This window comes from Equus asinus, chromosome 15 (assembly GCF_041296235.1).
Source record: "Equus asinus isolate D_3611 breed Donkey chromosome 15, EquAss-T2T_v2, whole genome shotgun sequence".
In the NCBI taxonomy this organism is placed as follows: Eukaryota; Metazoa; Chordata; class Mammalia; order Perissodactyla; family Equidae; genus Equus; species Equus asinus.
In genome coordinates, this window is record NC_091804.1 from 35,286,970 (window position 1) to 35,309,480 (window position 22,511).

Below are 22,511 nucleotides of genomic sequence, written 5' to 3' on the forward strand. Positions count from 1 at the left end.
GCTTGGGCTTTAGTGAAAGCTTTATCATTTATTAGCTCTGTGACCTCCGGCACAAATTACTTGTCTGTGCTTTAGCTTCTTTATCTATAAAATAGTGATGATAACAATAGTACCTACCTCATTTGATTTTTATCAGGAATAAATGAGACTACAAAAATAGTGCCTACCATAGATTAAATGCTTAATAATTATTAGCTATTTTTAATATTATCAATGTAGTGCCTAGCTCATAATAGATGCTTATTAAATATTTGATTGATTTTTTAGTAGTTATTAAACCCTGTGTATTCTTACATGCCTTGTATCATTTGATTTTTCATGACATTCTTGAAGAAAGGTGATATTCCTATTTATAGATTGAGAAACTGAGAGTAAGAGAAGTTCGATAACTTGCTTAAGTCACATAGCTGGAAAGTAGAGCCAACACTCAAAAACTAGATCTTTCTAATCCCGAGTCCCATGTTTTTTGTACACAGCATACTCCCTCCTAACTGTGAGTTGTTTGTCATAGGGGAACTGATTGCGAGTGTGTTGATTGGTTGAGTCTGTTTAGGACTTGCGTTGGATCTGCACAAGGTCAACACTGGCCTGATCAGATAGTCTGTGTTAATCTCTAGCATTCTTGCTTTCATTTATTCATCATCATTTAACAAATATTTCTTCAGAACCTACTATGTGCCAGGTGACTTTCTTGGTGCTGGGGATACAGTAGGAAACAAATCTAAGATATTTGAAATGGAGCTTATGTTTCTAATAGGGAAGACATCATATAAATAGGTATACAAGTAATGTTTAATATGTCAGATGGTAATAATGCTACATTGACCAATAAGGTAGATAAAGGGGTAGAGAATGATCTAGGAATGGAGGGAGCTAGGGAAGGCCTCTCTGATTTTCTAATGAGAGGTGACATTTGGGCAGAGACAGTGAAATAAGGTGTCAAGTTGTACAGAAATCTGGATGAAGAGCATTGTAGGCAGAGAGAACAGCAGATGAAGAGGCCCAGAAGTGGGAGCGTGCTTAGAGTGTTTCAGGAACAACAAGGAAGCGTACATGGCTGAAACAGGATGAGCAAGGTGGAAAGTGATGGAAGATGAAAGTAGCTGGGAGCCAGGTCATATAAGATCTTGGTGAAGACTAGCTTTAATTTTGAGTGACTTAGGAAGCCATTGGAGGGTTTTGAGCAGATCTGGCTTACCTTTTAAAAGGTTCGTTGTGGCTGCCGTGTGGAAAATACATTGTAGGGCGTCAAGGGCAGAAGCAGTGAGACCGGTTAGGAAACTGTTAGAATAGTTCCGGCAGGACATGCTGGTGGCTTGGACCAGGGTGATTACAGAGGATATGTTTGGATGTATTCTGAAGATAGAGAAGAGCTAAGGCTGACCTCAAGGTTTTTGGCTAGAACACCTGGAAGAATGAAATTGCCTTTTGCTGAGAGACAGAAGCTTGTGTCAAGAGTAGAGTAGGCTGGGTGGGTGATAAGGAAAGGGGTAGGGTGCTGGTAGAAATAAAGAATTTGATTTTGACATGTTATACTTATGATACTTACTGGGTCTTCAACTGGAGATGTTGTGTAGGCAGATACATGACCGATGTTTGGGAGAGATCTGGGCTGGAAATAGAACCTTGGGAGTGGTTAGCGTAGTGCTGTTATTGTAAGTTGTCAAATACTGTTTACACGTTGAATGAGAGTTTATATTTATATTCTAGGAAAGGAGTTTGGATCTATTTTTTTTGCTTTTTCAGATGTCCTGGTGTAAACTGACAATTTTAACTTTTCATTCTTTTTTCAGTTAACAGAAGATGAAATAGCTACAATATTACAATCAACACTTAAAGGACTGGAATACCTTCATTTTATGAGAAAAATACACCGAGATATCAAGGCAGGAAATATTTTGCTAAACACAGAAGGACATGCAAAACTTGCAGATTTTGGGGTAGCAGGTCAACTTACAGTAAGTAAAAATGCTCCTTGTCTTGGTACTTTCAGCTCTCTCCTGAGAAGGAATTCCTTTTGTTTGTTTAAAAAATATAAGACTTGACTTAATTGTATTAGTAAAAAGATTACAGAATGTACCCATAGGTCCAAAAGAGCTAGTAGGTTATTTTAGATCCTTTCCTGGGGTTCAGATCCTATAGTTTAACTTTAACTTTGATAAGAATAAAAACTAAAACAAGAAATGGTGGAGTAGAAGTTTAAATTCTGTTGGGCTACATATCATATTTCTAAAAGGAAGAAAAATTAAATCCATCCTGCCTTCCTTGAATAAGACATAATGTCATCTCATTCAGCCTCCAGGTAGCAGTGGGTGCTTACTTTACTGAAAACGTTCTCCTCATTTGGTTCCAGGACACAGTCTCTTGATTCTCCTCCTACTGCACTAGTGCATGGCAATCAAAAAAACCATGTTTTCAAAACAGGAAGTCTAGAATTATCTGATACTGTAAAATATATAAGTATATATGAAATATATGTAGAAAAATAGAAACAGTTCTGGACAGGTATGTACTAAAATTTGCAACAACATTATATATCAAACAGTTCTCTTGGGTGGTAGAATATATGTGTATATGTATATATATATATATTTGTTTAAGTAGAGGTTGTTTTATGTATTGTTTTAATTTTTTAAAATTTTAGATTTACCTGGAATATGTTAGGGAGTTTCATAGATATTGCAACAACACAAGAATTGCTTTGATTTAAAAAAAAAAAAAAAAAATCAGGAACTTATTCCAGGGCCGGCCTGGTGGCGCAGCGGTTAAGTGTGCACATTCCGCTTCTCATAGGCCTGGGGTTCGCAGGTTTGGATCCCAGGTGCGGACATGGCACTGCTTGGCATGCCATGCTGTGGTAGGTGTCCCACATATAAAATAGAGGAAGATGGGCACGGATGTTAGCTCAGGGCTGGGCTTCCTCAACAAAAAAGAGGAGGACTGACAGTAGTCAGCTCAGGGCTAATCTTCCTCAAAAAAAAAAAAGAAACTTATTCCATATTGTGATTTGTGGGCCCTTCAAAATATTTTGTTAACACATAAGTAAGCAGTACGAAACAATATTATCTAAATTACAATCTTAATAAGGAAACCAAGTTGGAAAAAATATCCTTCTGGTGCTGTATGAAAGGTATAATATTATAATTAAGAATATCAGTTGCATTTAGTAATTATTTTAGTAATTGACATTTTTCACAGAAATAGAAAAAATAATCCTAAAATTTGTATGGAATCACAAAAGACCCTTAATAGCCAAAGCAATCCTGAGAAAGAAGAACAAAGCTGGAGGCATCACACTTCCTGATTTCAAACTATCAAAGCTCAAGTAATCAAAACAGTGTGGTAGTAGCAGAAAAACAGACACACAGACCAATGGAACAGAATCAAGAGCCCAGAAACGAACCCAGGCTTATATGGGCAACTACTATTTAACAAAGGAGCCAAGAATACTCAATGGGAAAAGGATGGTCTCCAATAAATGATCTTGGGAAAACTAGATAAAAACATGCAAAAGAATGAAATTGGACCTCTATCTTACACCACTCACAAAAATTAACTCAAAATAGATTAAAGACGTAAATGTAAGACCTGAAACTGAAAAACTGCTAGAAGAAAACATAGGGAAAAAGCTCCTTGATGTTAGTCTTGGCAACGATTTTTTTGGATATGACACCAAAAGCACGAATAACAAAAGCAAAAATAAACAGTGGGACTCCATTGAGATTTTGATTGTGATTGTGTTGAATTGTAAATCACTTTGGAAAATGTTGCCATTTTAATGACATTGCCTTCCAGTACATGAACACAAGATGTCTTTCTATTTATTTAGATCTTCTTTAATTTCTTTCAGCAATGGTTTTAATTTTCAGTGTGCAAGTCTTGCATTTATTTGGTTAAATTTATTCCTAAGTAGCGTTTTCTTTTTGATGGTATTTTAAATGAAATTGCTGTCTTTATTTTCAGATTGCTCATTGCTAGTATACAGGATTACAGTTGAATTTTCTATATTGTGTCCTGCAACCTTGCTGAACAAAGTTGTTTATCAATTCTTTTTTTTCTTTTTTCTTTTTCCACTAAAATAGTGAGACTGTTGTATAGGGTGATCTGGCTGGGATGTTTCTTTGGGAAACGTCCTGTGCTACTAATTGAGGTTCCTCTGGTGCTGTTAACTTTAGATTTCCTCTCTGACTGATCTTGCCTAGAGGCTGTAGGCCTTATTGTCTGCCTTCAGGGAAGAGGTGGTCACCGTGGGCATTGTTTCAGCATTTAGCACATCCGTGCTCACTTATTGTTCCTGATCACACACTCCTGCCCCTACTCTGCTTTCTAGAGATCCTTGTTTCCTTCTCCAGAGAATATGCATGCATTCTCATAATGCCAGGGTGGGGCAAGGGAAGCCCAAAAGTTGCTTGAAGGAAGAGGTGGGTCTAGGGCTCTAACTGCTTAAAGAGCTTTCAACCCGATCTTCCTGTTGTTAATCTCACTTTCACCCCACCTCTGGATACCTGATGCCACCAGATTCTAAGCCTTTTAGAGGGGTTGGTGTTAAATCAGACTGTTTCTTGGCTTCCCCAGAGACTGACTCAGGATTCCATTCTCATGGTCTGTTTAGTCAGTTACCACTCGTCCATCTGCTTTCTAGCTCACAAGATTTTGTGGCTGTGATTTTTTTTTCCCTTTATATTTTGTTCTTGTGAACTTATTCCTTAAAAAAAAAAATCCTTTTAGTGTCTTTCCAGTGGGTTTTGGGAAGGAGCAAAGTAGAATGTATTTGTTCAATCTGTCTTCTTTCCAGAAATCTACAATATTGTTTCTGATGGCAGCATGGGTATTTCATTGTATGGATGTACTATGATTTATTCAGTTCATTCACTTAGTTGGACATTGGGTGCCCATTTGGGTTGCTTATAATTTTCTGGCCATCATAAACATAAACTCTGTGATAAACATCCTTGCCTCTGAACTTTTCAGCATCCTTCAGTATATCCTTAGGATAATTTCTTAGCATTGGAATCTGGGTCAGAAAATATATGAAATTGTAAGCCTTTTGATGCATATTGCCAAAGTGCTTCTAGAAGGGAGCAATTTATGTTTCTAACTGTAATATATAAATGTGTCCATTTTCCTTTATATTTGCCAATACTGAATGGGCAATCAATTATATCTTTCTTACCATTTTCAAAGCAATTAAATATTTTTACATTTGATTATTGGCCATTTATAATTCGTCTTTTTGTAAATTTACTGTTCATGTTATTTGTCAATTTTTCTAATTATGTTGATTTTTAAAATCTATTTGTTAAAAAAGATAAACCAAAACTGAAAAATTTATATGTTAAAAATTTTTTTTAAAGATTTTATCTTTCCTTTTTCTCCCCAAAGCCCCCTGGTACATAGTTGTATATTTTAGTTGTGGGTCCTTCTAGTTGTGGCATGTGGGACGCCACCTCAGCGTGGCCTGACCAGCAGTGCCATGTCGGCGCCCAGGATCCGAACCGGTGACACCCTGGGCCTCCGCAGCGGAGAACTTAACCACTCAGCCACGGGGCTGGCCCCTAAAATTGTTAATTCTTTGTTATATATGTTGAAACGTCTTTTCTTAGTTTGCTACTTTTTTTTTTTAATTTTAATTATTTTTTTTAAATAGAAGTTTCCAAATTTTATGTGGAGAAATCCGTCTACCTTTTGTCTGGTGGTTTCTGCCTTTGATATCATGATTTAAAAGTCCTTTTCTGGGGGCTGACCCCGGGGCCGAGTGGTTAAGTTCGCGCGCTCCGCTGCAGGCGGCCCAGTGTTTCGTTGGTTCGAATCCTGGGTGCGGACATGGCACTGCTCATCAAACCACGCTGAGGCAGCATCCCACATGCCGCAACTAGAAGGACCCACAACGAAGAATATACAACTATGTACTGGGGGGCTTTGGGGAGAAAAAGGAAAAAAATAAAATCTTTAAAAAAAAAAAAAGTCCTTTTCTGCTCCAACATTATATAATTGTACATCTGTACTTTATTTTAGTACTGGCTTTTATTCTTTATTTTTCAATTGACAACCTATTTGAATTTATTTTGGTAAAAATATGTTGTAGGAATTTAAGTGTGGAGTTTTACAAATGACCAGCCAGATACCCAGTGCTTTTTTTTTTTTTGCATAATCTATCCTGTGCTTGCTGATTTCAAGTGACATTTTAATCATATCTTCAAATTTTATATATATATGTGTGTGTGTGTGTATAGATGTGCATGCCATAGTCTGTTTCTGGACTTAATATTTTTCCGTTGATCTGCTGCTGAACTCATAATTTTGTAATGCAGATCTAGTTGGGTCAGTTTCCACTCATTGCTCTTAATTAAAAAAAATTTCTAGCTATCCAAATAGCCATTTCTAATTGAAATAATCCTGTGAAAACAACTTTGACTACCACCATTTGGAAACACCCCTACAAATTTGAAGTTTAAGAGCTAAGGAAATGACTAAGCAGTAAGTTATTTCCTGTGTTAATTTTTGACATAGGACTGACAAAGTCAGATTGATTTAAAAATGTTACCTATCATTTGCTCCTGACTTAAGGTATAACCTAACTTCAGCCACAGGCATTTCAGAAGGAACAAGGGTGATGATGACGGGAAGCCCTATAGCATATTTAGTTCTGTTTAAAATCCTTCTTTTGCTAAAGTACAGGAACTCTAGGAAGGTTCTCTTTCATTAGGAATGTATGCAGGTAGTTATTTGCCCATGGGTATTATAGCCATGTATTCTTTAAGCCCCAAACTAAGACTTTTGATATAGGTTTTCTATATATATAATATATATAAAATATATAGTTTTTCTCTCTCTATAGAAATATATATATATAACTTTTCTCCGCCCCTCTCCCCTGATTGTACATGTAATCATGCTCATATAAACTATTAGAGTCTTACAGAAGTATATGGATGGAAAAATGTGGGATGGAAATTAAAAGTCCTAAGTCAGTCTACCTTCTAGATAGAACTATTAATAGTTTGGTGATATTGCTTGAGGTTTTTTTTTTTGCTATGCGTATGACAGTTTTTATTATCAGTGGTTGTTTTATTATTGTTATGATCATTATTTTTGTTTTACAAAAGCAAGGCTATATTGTGTATAATATTGCAACTTAGTTTTTTTGCTTCACAGTATATCTTGTATATTTTTTCCATGCTGGAAGAATGTATCTTTTTTTTTAATGTGGCATTTTACTGTATGGATATTTATTGTATTTAACTTATCCCCTTTCAATGGTCATTTGGGTTATTTCCTGTTTTCCGTGTTTTTTCTCCCCTCTATTACAAGTATTTCTACAACACTTGTACATGTATTTGGGACACTTAGGCATAGGATAAATTTCTTTCTTTTTTTTTTTTTTAAGATTTTATTTTTCCTTTTTCTCCAGCCCCCCAGTACATGGTTGTGTATTTTTAGTTGTGGGTCCTTCTAGTTGTGGCATATGGGATGCCACCTCAGCATGGCTTGATGAGCAGTGCCATGTCCACGTCCAGGATTCGAGCCTGCAAAACCCTGGGCCGCCGAAGCAGAGCGCATGAACTTAACCAGTCGGCCATGGGGCTGGCCCCAGGATGAACTTCTAGAAATAGAAAATTTAGATTTATGCATAGGATAAATTTCTGGAAATAAGATCAAAGGATATGGACATTTAAGTTTAATAAATATTGCCAAATTGCCTACTAAAAAATTGAACCATTTTAAACTCCAGTAACATATGTCAGTGCCTGATTTTCTATGCTATTATCAGGATTAGTTATTAATTTTTTAAATCTTTGTCAATCTTATTTTAGTTTGTACTTTAATGATTGAGAATCTTTTATGTTTTTAGGTCATTTGAATCTGTTTTGCAACTTGCTTGATCATGCCTCGAGTGTGGTTTTATATGTATTTCAGGGAAAAGGCATTTCTTATTGTTGGAAAAGTCTCTTTTTCTGTAGTTTTAATGCTTAGTGTTGCCATCTCCCCTTTGTTTTGTAGGATACCATGGCCAAGCGAAATACAGTGATAGGAACACCATTTTGGATGGCTCCAGAAGTGATTCAGGAAATTGGGTACAACTGTGTGGCAGACATCTGGTCGTTGGGAATAACTGCCATAGAAATGGCTGAAGGGAAACCCCCGTATGCAGATATCCATCCAATGAGGGTAAGGAAATGGACAGAAAACCAGGGGGTGGTTAATTACTGGTCATCATTACAAAGTTAGTTAAACGGCTTACCTGGTTAGATGCCACACAACAAATGAATTAATTGTATATAACTGATAAGTGTCAGTCTGGACTCTGGATGATACACTTCCACTGACTGTAGTTGTAGGCACTAATTAATTCAAGTGTGGTCCACCTCTCTCCATTCCAGAGGTTGTGTATTGATAGCCCTCAGGCGGGAGGGCCACTGAAACTGAAATGCTGAGTTTGACTTGTGCAGTATATATATTTTTAATAGTTTAAATGATTGCATTTTAATGTAACGACAGTAACTGGAGCTGAGTAACAGTCCTCTCCTTTACACTGGGCGTGGGCTTTCCCCTTATCCGTCTCCATGATTCCCTCTTCACCAAGTATCAAGTTGTCATTTACTGCAGTGTTTTCTCTGGTTTTTCTCTGAGTACTATTAAGAGGAAAGCAGACTGTTTTTTTGAGCTCATGTCACTAACACCCAGCCTGGTTCATTTGTTGCCATTTTCCTGCCTGGCCCTTACAGGTGTTTGAATTGGTAAGTTCTGGTTTGTGGATCCCCAGTCTCTCTTCATCTAGAGGCTCTGTACTTGTCAACCTCCATCTAGAGTGTTAAGGGCCCATAGACCCAGTTTCCGCTGAAACTCCCTCACTGTGACACCCTAAAGCGTTTCCAGGCTTTGCTCACCCCCAGGACCCCTCATCACAGCACTCTTGTAAGACCTCAGCGCTGCCTCGCTCAGGGCCTCCATAGTCCTCTCCATCCCTCCCAACCCCAGCCCCTCCTCTTCTCTGATTAATTAGTTCTTCTATTAAAAGACTTAACAGTTTTTTGAAAAGTATCCATGTGTGCAAAGATAAACTCCCCTCACTTTCGGAAAGCAGAAGTGGGAGAGGCAGGGGGAGGATTTGCTGGTTACATTTTTAGTTTTAAAGAATAGAATTTAAGCTTCTATTGCAAAGAATTTTATTTTTCAAAAATCCATGGCTCTTCTTTTATTGGAAACTTAATAAGTAATAGTTTTATTTTTTTGAAATGTAGAATTTAACTGCAGTGTCGTGAGCCAGCTTTCTTTTTCCAGGTGTGTTAGATTGGTTTGGCTTGGAGGTAAATGAATCCCTTGTGATTTTGGGGACTTCTGGGTTTATGATCTTGCAGTCACTGCTTACATCCAGTGGTGACGGTAACTTAGCGAGGAGGGAAATTTGATAGCACTGGGGCTGAGGTTATCTTCAGGATATGATACTCCTTGGTCTTGCCTTTTCCCTTTGACGGGCAATGTACCATGGTTAGGAAAACCCAAAAGAAGCTTGATGGATATTGTGAGGTCACGGGACAAGAAACATATGAAAGAGGGAGAGGGAGAAGAGGAGGAGGGGTGGAGAGGGGAGAGAGAGTGAGCTACATCGGGTTCTCCAATCGTCATACTTCCTACTTTGAGATACTTAGAATTTTGTTGGAATTTGGATGGGCTCATCAGTGGATAAGAGAAAAATCATTTTATCAGGCTTCACATGTATTTATAGTCATTTTTATTGGAGTGTGAATCACTTTTATTTTACCAAATCTTTTTTTTAACCAGGCAATCTTCATGATTCCTACAAACCCTCCTCCCACATTCCGAAAGCCAGAACTGTGGTCAGATAACTTCATGGATTTCGTGAAGCAGTGTCTTGTAAAGAGCCCTGAGCAGAGAGCCACAGCCACTCAACTCCTCCAGGTATGAATCACCCTGAGATGCTGCCCTTCTGTTTTATTCACATGGTGACCAAAAGATGCTGTTAACCCACCTACATGGAGATGGTAAAGAAGTGTAAGATGTTCCCTGCCTTTAGGGGAGGTTTGAATCTAACTGAGCAGAAAAGGCATGGAAAAGAAGGCTAAATCATTGAACAAGATAATAGCTCAAGAAAATACAGGATTCTATGGGATTAGAGAATGGGAATTGCTATTTAGTGAGCACCTGCCGTGTGCTGGGTGCTTTGCACATCTTATGCTACTTAATCATCACATAGACCCTGTGAGGGATGGGTATTACTTCACTTCTATAGTGAGAAAACAGATGCTTAGAGAGGTTAACTCGTTTAGAGGCGCTCACTGGCAAACTGCAGAGCCAGGTGTAGAACCTAGGTCTTTTTGACTCCAAAGCAGGAGTGCTATCAGGTCTGCCCAATTCTGACAAAGACCGGAGATTAATGGCAGGTGCTGTTGTAGCTGACGATTGGGGGAGGCCACTTTGGACTGGAGAATCAGGAATGCCTCCCTGGAGGAGGTCACCTCTGGGCTGGATCACAAAGAATGGGTGGGATTTGGCAGGCAGTATGCTCAGGGATTAGGAGCTTCGATTCTGAAGTCACACTGCCCAGGTTTGAATCCTGGCTCCCTCTTCACCAGTTTTAGGACCTTGGGCAAGTAACTTACCTCTCTGTCACTTTAGTTTTCTTTAAAATGGAGATGAGGTACCTGCCTCATATGTTGTGAAGATTAAGTGATAGAATATGTGTAACTTTGAGCAATGTTTTTTACACATATTCAAGATGGTATGATATGGATTCGACAAATATCTGCTCTTATTATTGGGCTAAGCCAATAGTTTTCAACCATGCCAGACCCAATGCCCTCTTTTTATAACCAATATACATATTTTTAACACTCATTACTGTTCTGGAATGAAATATAATAAATAAGACAATAAAATCTATTTATGCCCATAATTTAAGAAAATCAGTATAATGTCTGTGATACAATGGAGAACTGTAAAGATACTAATTTGTAATAAAACAATGTGTGTGTCAGTATAAAAATGCTCTAGCTTGACTGAGCTTGCAGACACAATAAAGTAGTTATACCCCTGTAGCTACCGTCATGAATGAGTTTAAATGTAAGAGCAGTAAAAAGAACAGAAACCATTCCATTCAGGAAATACAGGAAAATGAATGGGTGGACACTAGCATTAACGCCAATGTTAGATAAACAGACCAGACTTATTTGTATATGATAAGAGAAGGGAAATGATCTTATAGATTTTCCAAGTGGAGAGAACAAGGAAACATGATAGTTTTGCAAATGAGCTACGTCTTATTTCTTAATGGCAAATTCTTTTCCTGTCCGGATGGGGCACTGATAAAGTTTTATGGAGAAGAAATCTGTATTGTGATCCCAGCACACCTTGAGACAGACTTTCAATCTCTGGAGTGCTTAGAAAGCCCTTGGAGACTATATCCTTTGATGGGTGGTGGGGAATAGAGAATGGATTGCAAAGAGGACACCGGGGACAATATCAGAGTAAATTTGGAGGACAACAGGCAACCCCCCAAAAGAATTTCCATGTGTACCTCTCACAGCATAGATTTCTTATCATTGTGTTATAAACATAAATGACAGAAATGTAAGATGGTATTAACATTAAAACTTTTAAAGCCATTTCTATAAATGAAATTCAGCAATATCCCTGTGTTTCAAGTGTCTTTGCTGATTGAATACTCTTTGAGCCTACATCTGTTACATATTTCTGCAGTAACTACACCTTTGCACTAAAATCCTTTTTACCTGAATATTTGGTTGGAAGTGTTGTAGTATATTGAATAGAAGAATAAACAGGATGAGTCAATTATTCATGATTTCTAACTGTCTTTATTCCACTTAAGTCCCCTCTTCAAAATCACCTCCCAAATTAACAGACTTTTTCTTATCTCTTGAAAAAAATTTTTGGCATTATTTATTAAAGTGTATGTGTACTCTGAAACATTTGGAAGATGTGCAGAATATGCCATAGGTCATTATTGTACAGGACTCTTTCACGCTTTGCAGGATTGCTGGTATCCCTGCCTCCCCTCCCGTGCTGTTCGTGCTCTCTAAACACTGTAACAAGCTCCCAACACATTTACAAAACTTCCTCTAGGGGGTGGTATGACCCTGTTGAGAATCTCTAGATTTGGAAGAGAGAAAGGAAGGAGACGCTCCAGCCAGGCTAAAAAAGATGGGCAAAGCCTGAATGTGCATCTGCTCTGAGTTATAAAAGGAGTGTGGTTTAGCTGTTGTCCTAGGCATAAAGAGAAAGATGAGATTCATTGATTGACTCAACACGTTATGAAGTACCTAGTATGTTTGGCACTGGGGCCGTATAGACTGTCTCCATTGTTTTCTGCTTTCTTGTTTAAGCACCCATTTGTCAAGAGTGCCAAAGGAGTGTCAATACTGCGGGACTTAATTAATGAAGCCATGGATGTGAAACTGAAACGCCAGGAAGCCCAGCAGCGGGAGGTGGACCAGGACGATGAAGAAAACTCAGTGAGTGGCAGGCATGGCTGTGGGCCTCAGGCATTAATGCTTGTTATTTCATGATTACCAAGCCACGTAAGACGAGTAGGAGATGCTGGAGCCGCCTGGAGCTGGACACTCTTTTTGTATGATTATGTCCTCTCCTGGACCGAGGCTTCCTGGAGGCTTGCTGAATCTGTGCTTGTTTTCCTCACAGTGCTTCCTGAGACACTTACAAATTTTATTCTTTTGCCTCCATATCTTTTATTCAATTTAACTTTTTATTCAGGAAAGAGAATGCTCAGGTCTGAGACTTGGCTTTCCCGTGCCCTTTTGGGGAATCTAGAATCCATACTAAATATGTACATTTTACACTTACAGACTCCCTCACAACCCTGAGTTTCCAGGGGTGCTCACCTCAGCTCCTTACATCTATGTTGAAAACTCTGTTAAGATGGAGAGAAGAAGGGGAGGGGAAGAGAGTCCTTGAGGGTTAGTTATGCTGCTCTCACATCGGTAAATTTAGGATCTTCTTTGGTTAAATAAGAGTGCTCTCAGTTCTACAAAGTAGGTTTAGAACTGAATAAGTGTCAGATCCAGAAATATTTACATCAAGATGAGTGATAGTTATTCAGAAAACTCAAAATCTTTTGATCAAATTAGCCCCAATTTGCTCTTTTGTCCTTTTACAGGAGGAGGATGAAATGGATTCTGGCACGATGGTTCGAGCAGCAGGTGATGAGATGGGCACTGTCCGAGTAGCCAGCACCATGAGTGATGGGGCCAATACTATGATTGAGCACGATGACACGTTGCCGTCACAGCTGGGCACCATGGTGATCAATGCGGAGGACGAGGAAGAGGAAGGGACTATGAAAAGTAAGGCTCTGATGAAATACACTGACTTCTCAGACAGACCATAAATGTTCCAGAGAAAACAGGTTCTCAGGGTCCACACAGGCTCAGTCTTGAGGGCCTCTTCTGCTGTCACAACCACAGGAGGAAAAACATTGGAGGAGTGTGGCAGGGCAGGGGTTTGCGGAGGGAGAAAGCTGGCGTGTGGAGGCAGAGGCAAGAAAGCATCAGCAAGGAGAAGGCATTTACTTTTAAACCTGAGTGGCCATTCTCTCAGTGAATGTTGTCACCTTTTTCTTCTTTTCCTTGATCTGTGGAGTCAAGCACATATGTTGTTTTGATGCATAATTCAAAGTGTAATGAAATTCTGAGCTCTTTACATATCTTCAGTCTATTTTCATGATACCATGTGTGTCTAACCCAGGTTTGCCAGTACTCAGTCAGTCTGTTAAGGATGACTACCAATTTAAAAGCCCTATCAAATCGCTTCTAGTTTAAACCCACCTCTGCGCTTTTCTTATCCTGCTTATCCTTTTTGCCTGTGGCTGAGGCCTAAGACCTGTGCTCAGCTCCCATCTTTTTTTTTTTTGAGGAAGATTAGCCCTGAGCTAACTGCTGCCAATCCTCCTCTTTTCGCTGAGGAAGACTGGCCCTGAGCTAACATCCGTGCCCATCTTCCTCTACTTTATATGTGGGACGCCTACCACAGCATGGCTTTTGCCTAGCAGTGCCATGTCCCCTCCCGGGATCCGAACCGGTGAACCCCAGGCTGCCGAAGCAGAATATGTGCACTTAACTGCTACACCACTGGGCTGGCCCTCAGCTCCCATCTTAAAGTGCCGTCCTCTCCTCTCCAGTTATTTCCCTCCCCCTTACTCTGCATCACAGACTAACTCACAGAGGAAGGGAATTTGGGAGTACAAAATGGTAATAATTGAGTTGTATACGTGTAATTTAGCCTGAATTTTACATAGGTTTAAAGCATCAAGTCTCTATGATCTTCTCATCTCTTTTTTTTTTCTTCCTTTTTGAAAATGTAAAGTTCCTTCCTCTAAACCAGGGATTGGCAAACTATGGTCCACAGGCCAAATTTGGCCCGCGACCTGGCTTGGCAATAAAGTTTTATTGGGACATAACCATGTCCATTCATTTACATATTGTCCTTGACTGCTTTTACCCTATGAAGGCAGAGTTAAGTAGTTGTGACAGAGACCATATGGCTCCCAAAGCCTGAAATGTTTGCTGTCTCATACTTTACAGACAGAAAAAGTTCTCCAACCCCTGCTCTAGACCCCCTGCTTTGTGATTAATTCAATTAATAAATTTTTCTTGAGTACCTACTGTGTCCCAGGTACTTTGCTGGATGCTGAGGATACAGCAGGGAATGAAGAAACTAGTCCTTGCTCTGAAGGAACTCATTGTCTAGTGTGGGGACAGACTCGCTTCAGTGTATGAAGTGAGTTCTAAAAGAGGTAATCTGAGGGTGTTGTGGAAGCAGAACAGAAGAGTATTTAATTTAGACGGGATTACTGAAAAATTCCTGGAGGAGAAAGGCAGGAAGGTTGGCAGTGGGTAGGGTGGGTGGAGATGTTCCAGCAGAGGCAGCAGTGTACACAAAGTCCGAGAGGCAGGAAGCTCGGTGGATGAGTTCAGGGCAGCGGCAGCTGGTGTGTGGTGGCTGGACGGACAGTTCCAGGGCTGCGGTCCTCAGGCGGTCCGCTCTAGTTTTCACCTTTCAGGTCTGTGTATTTATAATCAGCCCTTTGTTTTTGAAGGGAAAAGGTTTTTCTTTTTCTTCTTTCTGTTTTGGGGCCAAGACTCATCATCTGTGTTTGGCTTCTGGTCAGAATTATGGAGCTGGTGAAAGAGTAGTAATACTGTTGATGGATGTGTAAATTGGTGTCACTTTTCTGGAATGTAGTGTGTATCAAGAGTTTAAAAAGTTCAAACCTTTGACCCAGTAAATTCCACTTCTAGGAATCTGGTCCAAGAAAATGATTGAAGATATAGACAAATTATATTCAAGAATTTTTCCAAATGTGTTACTTATAATTGTAAAAAAAAAAATCTGGATTAACTTCACTGTTTAGTAGCAGATGATTGGTCAAATAAATCACGATACATCCTTAGGCTGGAACGCTATACCATACAAAAACATTGGAAATCCTGTTTTTGAGAAATTCTTAGTGAGTTGGGGAGATACTTATGGTATGTTACTGAGTGAAAACGAGAAGGAATCAAAATTGTAGCATGTCTTCAGTTTTACAAAAGTGAAAAATAAATTAACGTATGTTAACGTGCATAGAAAAGACTGAAAAAAACAAAAGTCTGGAGGGACATAAATCAAATATTAAAAGTAGTTATTATTGGTAATAGGATTATAGGTATTTAAAATTTTATTTTCCAAATTATTAACTAGAGTTATTACCAGAAAAATATTCCCACCGAAAATACTGTTGATGTCATAATGTGTCCTGTAAATTAGGACTTTGAACTCTGCATTGCCTTAAGAATCCTTTTTTTCTCCCTTGTTCCTCCTCTTACTGTTTTTTTATAACCTTAAAAATGGATATCTGCAGAGTTTGTAAAAACGTTATCACTCCTGCTAGTCTGTTTAAATTCTTATTGCATCAGTGTTCTTAGGGTGTTTTTCATCTCCTAAACTCAGGATCGAAGCCCCCAGACACATTGTGTGGCGTAAGTTGTCAGGTGAATGCTATGTACTAAATTTGGTTTTTCTTTGTTTCCTTTTAAGTAGCCAGTGTGATTTGTTAGGAAGGTTTGTTTTGTAGTAATGAGCGGCTGACCTTTAGTTCTTTTCATTGACTCTGAGTGCTGTAACTTCTACTTGTTTTAAGGGCTGTAGTTATGCAGATGAATATAATCACCATGTGATATAACTAGGCTGACCTATTAACATGTGTTGTGCATGCACGTGTTATGGAAAATCTGCCTTTTTTATTTAAAGAATTAATTTTGTTCCAAATGTAATTTTCATATTTCAACTGCTAATTAATTCAATAGGTTGTTTGTTCAGTTTTTGAGCTTGGGTAGTTTTAGCATGTCTAATGAAAAACAGGCATCTTTTATTATAGTCATGATAAAAAACATTTAAAAACCTCAACAGTCACAGCTGAGTGACATTAAATAATCTCAGTTGACAGTCTGCTACAGGTCTTATAATTCAGTTTTGGGGTCACAAATTTGACAGATTTGCTACTTATTTTGAGATCTTTACCCCTTATTGTTTTAGTACTTATTTAAACTGTTTTTTATGGAAAATTAAAACATATACACAATTGGACAGAATAAGATTCATGACCCCAATGGACCTGTCACCCAGTTTCAAAAATGATTATCTCACTGCCCATCGTATTTCATCCTCCCCCAAAAGAAAATAACAGACTGAACTAATTGAAAGCATATCTCAGATATCTTATCATTTTTTCAGAACTGAGTTGTAAACATTTAAAGGAGACTATCTGACTATGCCTGGCTCAGGTACTATCTGTGTTGTATTGGATAATTACTTTCCTTGTCTGGGCCTCCGCGCCCTAGTCAGTAAAATTAAAGAATTACTAAGCTTATTTAAATTTTCTTTCTCCCTTACAGCTCTAATAGTCCACACATTTGTAAAAATTATATACCTCACACCTAATAAGAACTGAAGTTTCTAGAAGTTAAAATTTGTGAAAATAGACTTTCATCTAGTGCCACTTATATGAAATGTTTAATCCTTGAAAATTAAAATTATAACTGTTACCCTCTGTAAACTTAAGAAAAGACATATGTACCACTATGGTTGTTTGCATTAGTTTCTAATTTTAAGGAAACTTTCATATTAAACTAGGAAGACTCTTGCATTCATAATTCATATTTAGGGCATCTAGGTCAGAAACTTTTCTGAACTTTTTGGTACACTTTTTGACAACTGACTATATTTTACAGATCTAAAAACATTTATTCCTTGTCTTAGAAAAGTTAGATATTTCATTTTCCTCTATCCTCCTTTACTGTATTAAAAATTGTTATACCAACAGTATTATAGCAATGTTAACGCACTGTTAAGAAAGAAAGCAGTTCACCCTCTCCAGCGGAGAACTCCTTTTCTTGACCGTATGCCTGTATGGTTTCTATACAGTAATTATTTGCTAGATATTCTGTTTTCTGCTTAATAAGCATATGTATTTTTCATGTTGCTGCATAGTCCTTTTTATATTTATCACACTTCACAGTGGTTTTTAATCATTTACCCATTGCTGGGCATTTTGGTTGTTTCTTATTTTTCACTGTTATAAATAACTGCAGGGAACATCTTACATATAAACTGTTCCTTCTTTTTAGTGTTTCCTGGGAAAAATTTCCAGAAGTATTTGAATACTTTGTGTGCATATTGCCATATTGTCCTCCAGAAGGTTTGTACCACGTTCCACCAGGATTAATAACAGCTGTCAGCATCCTTAGTTTCTTCCCTTTATATCCATTTCTCCTTTATATTTTCCATCTTTTAAATCTCTCTGTGCCACTTTGTGTGTTTTCCCTAATTTTCTCTTCTAATTCTATAATTATCTTTTCAGCCACGTCTAATCAACTGTTTGACCCAGAGTTTGTTTCAGTGGCTAAAGTTTTTTCTTCCTAAAGTGTGTTTTTTTTTTTTCCCCAGAAGATTGGCCCTGAGCTAACATCCGTTGCCGATCTTCCTCTTTTTTTTTTTTTTTCTTCTCTCCGAAGCCCCCCAGTACATAGTTGTATATCCTAGTTGTAGGTTCTTCTAGTTCTTCTCTGTGGGATGCTGCCTCAGCATGGCTTAATGAGCAGTGCTAGGTCTGTGCCCAGGATCTGAACCAACGAGCCCCGAGCTGCCAAAGCAGAGTGCATGAACTTAACCAGTCGGCCATGGGGCCAGCCCCTCTTCCTAGAAGTTTTAATTAGTTATTTTAAAATATGCTTTTTCTCCTTCTGTAATGTCCTATTCTTGTCTTACAGATTTTATTCCTTTATCTCTTTGAACATTATAAATGTCTTTATTTTAAGGTATCTTTTAGATCAATCTATTATCTGGAGTACCTTGGGTCTAATTTCTGCTGTTTGTTGTGTCTGCTCTCTCTCATGCTGTTAGACTTCTCATGCTTTGTGATGTTTATTTGTGAGCTTATCTTCAGTGGAAAGTGCTGTCTTTGGTGGTCTCTTGTGTTCCTTGGGTCGTATAGTATCCTGTTGGGGCTTTAAGGGGTATTTCTCTCCAAAGCAGTCTTTAGATTATTTCTCATTTCTAAGGCATGCTTGTGGTATAGCAAAGGGAATTATATTTCTAGAAGTTAACTCTTTCCATACCTTACATGGGCAGAAGCCGTTCCTAAGACATGTCCTTCCTTTAGCTTGTGGGTAGAGTCTTGGCTCTTGTCTTTATGCTGGGAGTTGAGTTCTAGGCCCCTCTTTATAGATATGTCTTAACTTCTGTCTTTATCCTGATTCCTTTTCCTACATCAGCATTAAAACTAGTCTCTGTGGTTTGGTTTTCCCATTGGGTCACTTAGCTCCGTGCTCTGGGTTCCTTTCTTGTTTTTGCCATCTTCCTGTCCTGGTTGTGAGCACTTCATGTTTTTATTTTGTTTTTAAGTCTAGAATTTCTATGTGTTTGGAGCAGGAGGGGAGGCCTGTAGTGCATCAGCTCATTCAATCGTCTTGACGATGATGTTTCTATATTTTCTGTATAAGGGAACAGGTTCAGAGTTGTTATTTGCTCATGGTCACATGGCTAGGAAGTGGTGGATCTGGGAATCGAAAGAACTCCAGAGTCTGTGTTCTTTTCGTTCTCCTGAATTTCTGATTTCTTTTGGAAGCCTACCCTTACATTAGTGGGTATTAGATCCGTAAAATAAAACTCATCAAAATTCAGGGTAAGACTGGTGCTGGCTTCTGAGGAGATTTCAGAAATATCTTTTTCTTGAGAAACAATTATTTATCATATAAAATTATACTCAGGAGGAGAGATAACTTTCTAATCATCATTAATGATTAGGCACTTAAAATATGTCAGGCACTGTGCTTTATCTTTTATAAGCACTTCACATATTTTAATCGTTAGGACCGTGCTGTGTAGTAAGTATAGCCACGCCCCATTTTACAGCAGCAGAAACTGAATCCCTTAAGCAAGAGGTTAAGTAACTTGCTCGTGATTACATAGTGAGCAAGAGAAGAGCCAAGACTTGATGCCAGATATGTTTGGTTTCAGAGCTCATGCTCTTAACCATTATATTATGCTGCTCCTAGCAGAGCCCCTTTGTTAAGTTGTTGAGGGCCAGGACTGAGGCTTATGTTATGGGCCATACATTGGCAATAATATCCCTCTCCTTCTTGGTTGTTTGAATAACTAGCTATGTTTCCCCCAGGATTTCTAGATGCAAAGGGCAAATGGTTTTCAAAGGGGACCTGCCTCTGTAGATGGGGTAATGACATTGTTACATCTGAGGCAGTATGTTTTGGTTGTGTGTATCTGAATCTACAGTAAAGGATCAGATTGTGGTTGGAGGGAGGGGATTAGAGTAGGGTGAGATTTGATTTCTTTAAAAGAGACTCAAGAACACCAGTAAGAACTACAGAGGTGAACCATGGCCCACACTACTGTGAAAACCCATGTCTGCATAAAATGTCAGTTTGGGAACTTTGGAAGGCTATTTGTCTACATAAGTGGTGTTTTTTTGTTTTGTTTTGTTTTTGATAAGGGCAATGGAAGAACTTTGTTTGCTCCCAAGAACTGAAGGGCACATTCCTGAAGTGACGTGAGAGGGTCTCTGTTGGTCTTAGGACCATTGTACTTGCTCTGGGCCAGTAGAGGGAGCTCTGTGATAGGTTATGAGTTAAAATTGTGTTCCCGCTTGTGTGCACAATCCCCTTACCATGGCAGGCTTTATTCTATATCAAGATCTTTATTTATTTTAAAATCTGTTTTAAGTAACCACAGCAACACTAGGACAATGTCTTTATTTTATTTAGGTAGCAGATTGGATACCTCAGACTTGGCACAGTTCAGATAAGACTGAGGTCAGCCAAAACGTCGCAAAATAGTTTAAACCTTTCCTTTCTCTTCCCAGATTTCTTGGTAGACCTTAACCAGAATTGCTGTTCTCTTTCTGCAGCATTTTACCATGCTTATAGTTTTGAAACTATCACCAGCTAAAATGGCCCTAACCAAGTAGTTGAATAAGTTTTTAAGATAAAACTTAAAATTCTTATGCAGAATTGACTTGGGGAAAGTTATTTTATGTATCAAAATAAATATTAATAATGACAATTTATAGCTTTTGTTGCCTAGCCTCTTTAGTTTTCTTCTAATTTATTTCTCTGTTGACTACACAAGAGTCTAATGCTTTCTTTGGGAATAGCCTTTGCCCTTTTTCCTTTTTATTGTCTTTTTTTTTAAACTGATTTGCAGTAGTTCTTTATATGTTGGATACTAATTTTTGTCAGTTATGTGCTTGTCAATATTTTCTCCTAGCTTGTGACGTGTGCTTTTAACTCTGCAGGGTCATTTCTTGGAGGGCAACTTTTATTTCCTGAAGTTACATCTGTCTGAATTTCTTATACAGTATGCTTTTTGCGTCTTCTTCAAGAAATTCTTTGCCGCCTAGATGTCTTAAAAATAGTCTATTTTTTTTTCTAAAAGTTGTGAAGTTTTACTTTTCATATTTAGGACTTTCTTTAATATATCAGGAATTTGATTTTCTTTATAATGTGAGCTATAGTCATCTAATTTGATTTTTCCCATCTGAAAGACTTGCTTTCTCCCTTCATTCAGGTCTTTGGTCCTGTTATCTTCTCAGGCCTTCCTTGACCTAAATTCCCTTTACCCTTCTTATTTTTCTTTCAGCACAGATTACTCTTTGAAAATTGCATCCTTATTCTTTCATATAAATTTTAGCATCTGTGTGTCAAATTTTGTAGAATACAACTGGGATTTGACTGAATTGCATTGAATACATAGATTAATTAGGCAGAATTGCCATCTTTATGATAATTCTTCCTATTCATGAACGTGGTTTTTAGAAATAAACCTCAAGCGTCTGATTTAGGATCGTTCATAAACTGAAGGAGTTTCACTTAAGAGTTTCCTAATAAAATGGTATCTTGAGGTGTCAGGTTTTACTAACCGATTCAGGCATTATTTCTGTCATTAGTATTGATAGAAATATGTGCTTTGGAAAATCAAGCATATCCCAGAGGTTTAGGATAATGTTAATCATTTCTAATGTAATGTCATTCAAAGTAATATATTGCCATTAAATACCATTAGTAGTGCTGTGAAAATAATTAAATTTTGTATATATTGTCTTCTTTGTGTTTTATATCAAATTGTACATGGTTGTTTTTTTTTTTGGTGTGTCTTAATATACAGAAAAATGGTTTCACCTTTTCATTCTCAAGCCAACATCCTTGTGTCTTTTTTTTCCTGAGGAAGATTTGCCCTGAGCCAACATCTGTTGTCAGTCTTTCTCTTTTTGTATGTGAGCCACTGCCACAGCATGGCCTCTATCAGGCGAGTGGTGTAAGTCTGTCCCCAGGAACCAAACCCTGGGCCACTGAAGTGGAGCATGCCAAACTTAACCACTAGGCGACTGGGGCTGGCCCGCAAACATCTTTTTTTAAAGAAAGGTAATTTCTCCTATGTTTAATTTGATCATTTTCAAATAGGTCATTAACATTCAGGAGCTAAAATGAGAACTTGTAGTTCTATACTAGATGCATAAAAAGAATCCACACTTTCAAAACATATTAAAAATATTTTGGTAAATAAAGTATATTATTATATTTAGATAATATATCAAATATAAAGTATATTAGAAAGCAAAAGGAAGATTTTTTTCAGAGGCAGAGATAATCAACAAAAAAAATGTTGGAGCAACTGAGATAGCTTGATTTGCACAAATTTGTAGTTTAGCATTTAAATGCTTCTGGCTCAAACAGGAAATGACCAGCCAAAGGATGGCGACTTATAATATGTGCCCCATCTACTAAAGACTTTGTATGCAACAGTTCTCCCTCCCAAGACTCTGGCTGTGATGTCATAGTTTTCTTGTCCTTACTGCATTCTCAAGAGATGCCTAGCAACCGGTTCCCTGTCCTCATCTCCAGGTGTAATAGGCCAAGGGGAGGCAGAACTTGGACCACTGAACTGAAAGATTGTTTCCACTGATT

General features: G+C 38.1%; 1 protein-coding gene across 2 annotated transcripts in view; it reads left to right on the plus strand.

Annotated features, from left to right (window-relative positions):
- The window catches only part of STK4 (serine/threonine kinase 4), an 87,114-nt gene that overhangs the window by 15,248 nt on the left and 49,355 nt on the right, over positions 1 to 22,511 (plus strand). For both annotated transcript variants that reach the window (XM_014859855.3, XM_044748049.2), the window contains exons 5-9: positions 1,794 to 1,958; positions 8,002 to 8,169; positions 9,784 to 9,921; positions 12,363 to 12,491; positions 13,154 to 13,340. In XM_014859855.3, coding sequence (XP_014715341.1) covers positions 1,794 to 1,958; positions 8,002 to 8,169; positions 9,784 to 9,921; positions 12,363 to 12,491; positions 13,154 to 13,340 — 787 coding nt within the window. The remainder of the gene's footprint in view (positions 1 to 1,793; positions 1,959 to 8,001; positions 8,170 to 9,783; positions 9,922 to 12,362; positions 12,492 to 13,153; positions 13,341 to 22,511) is intronic.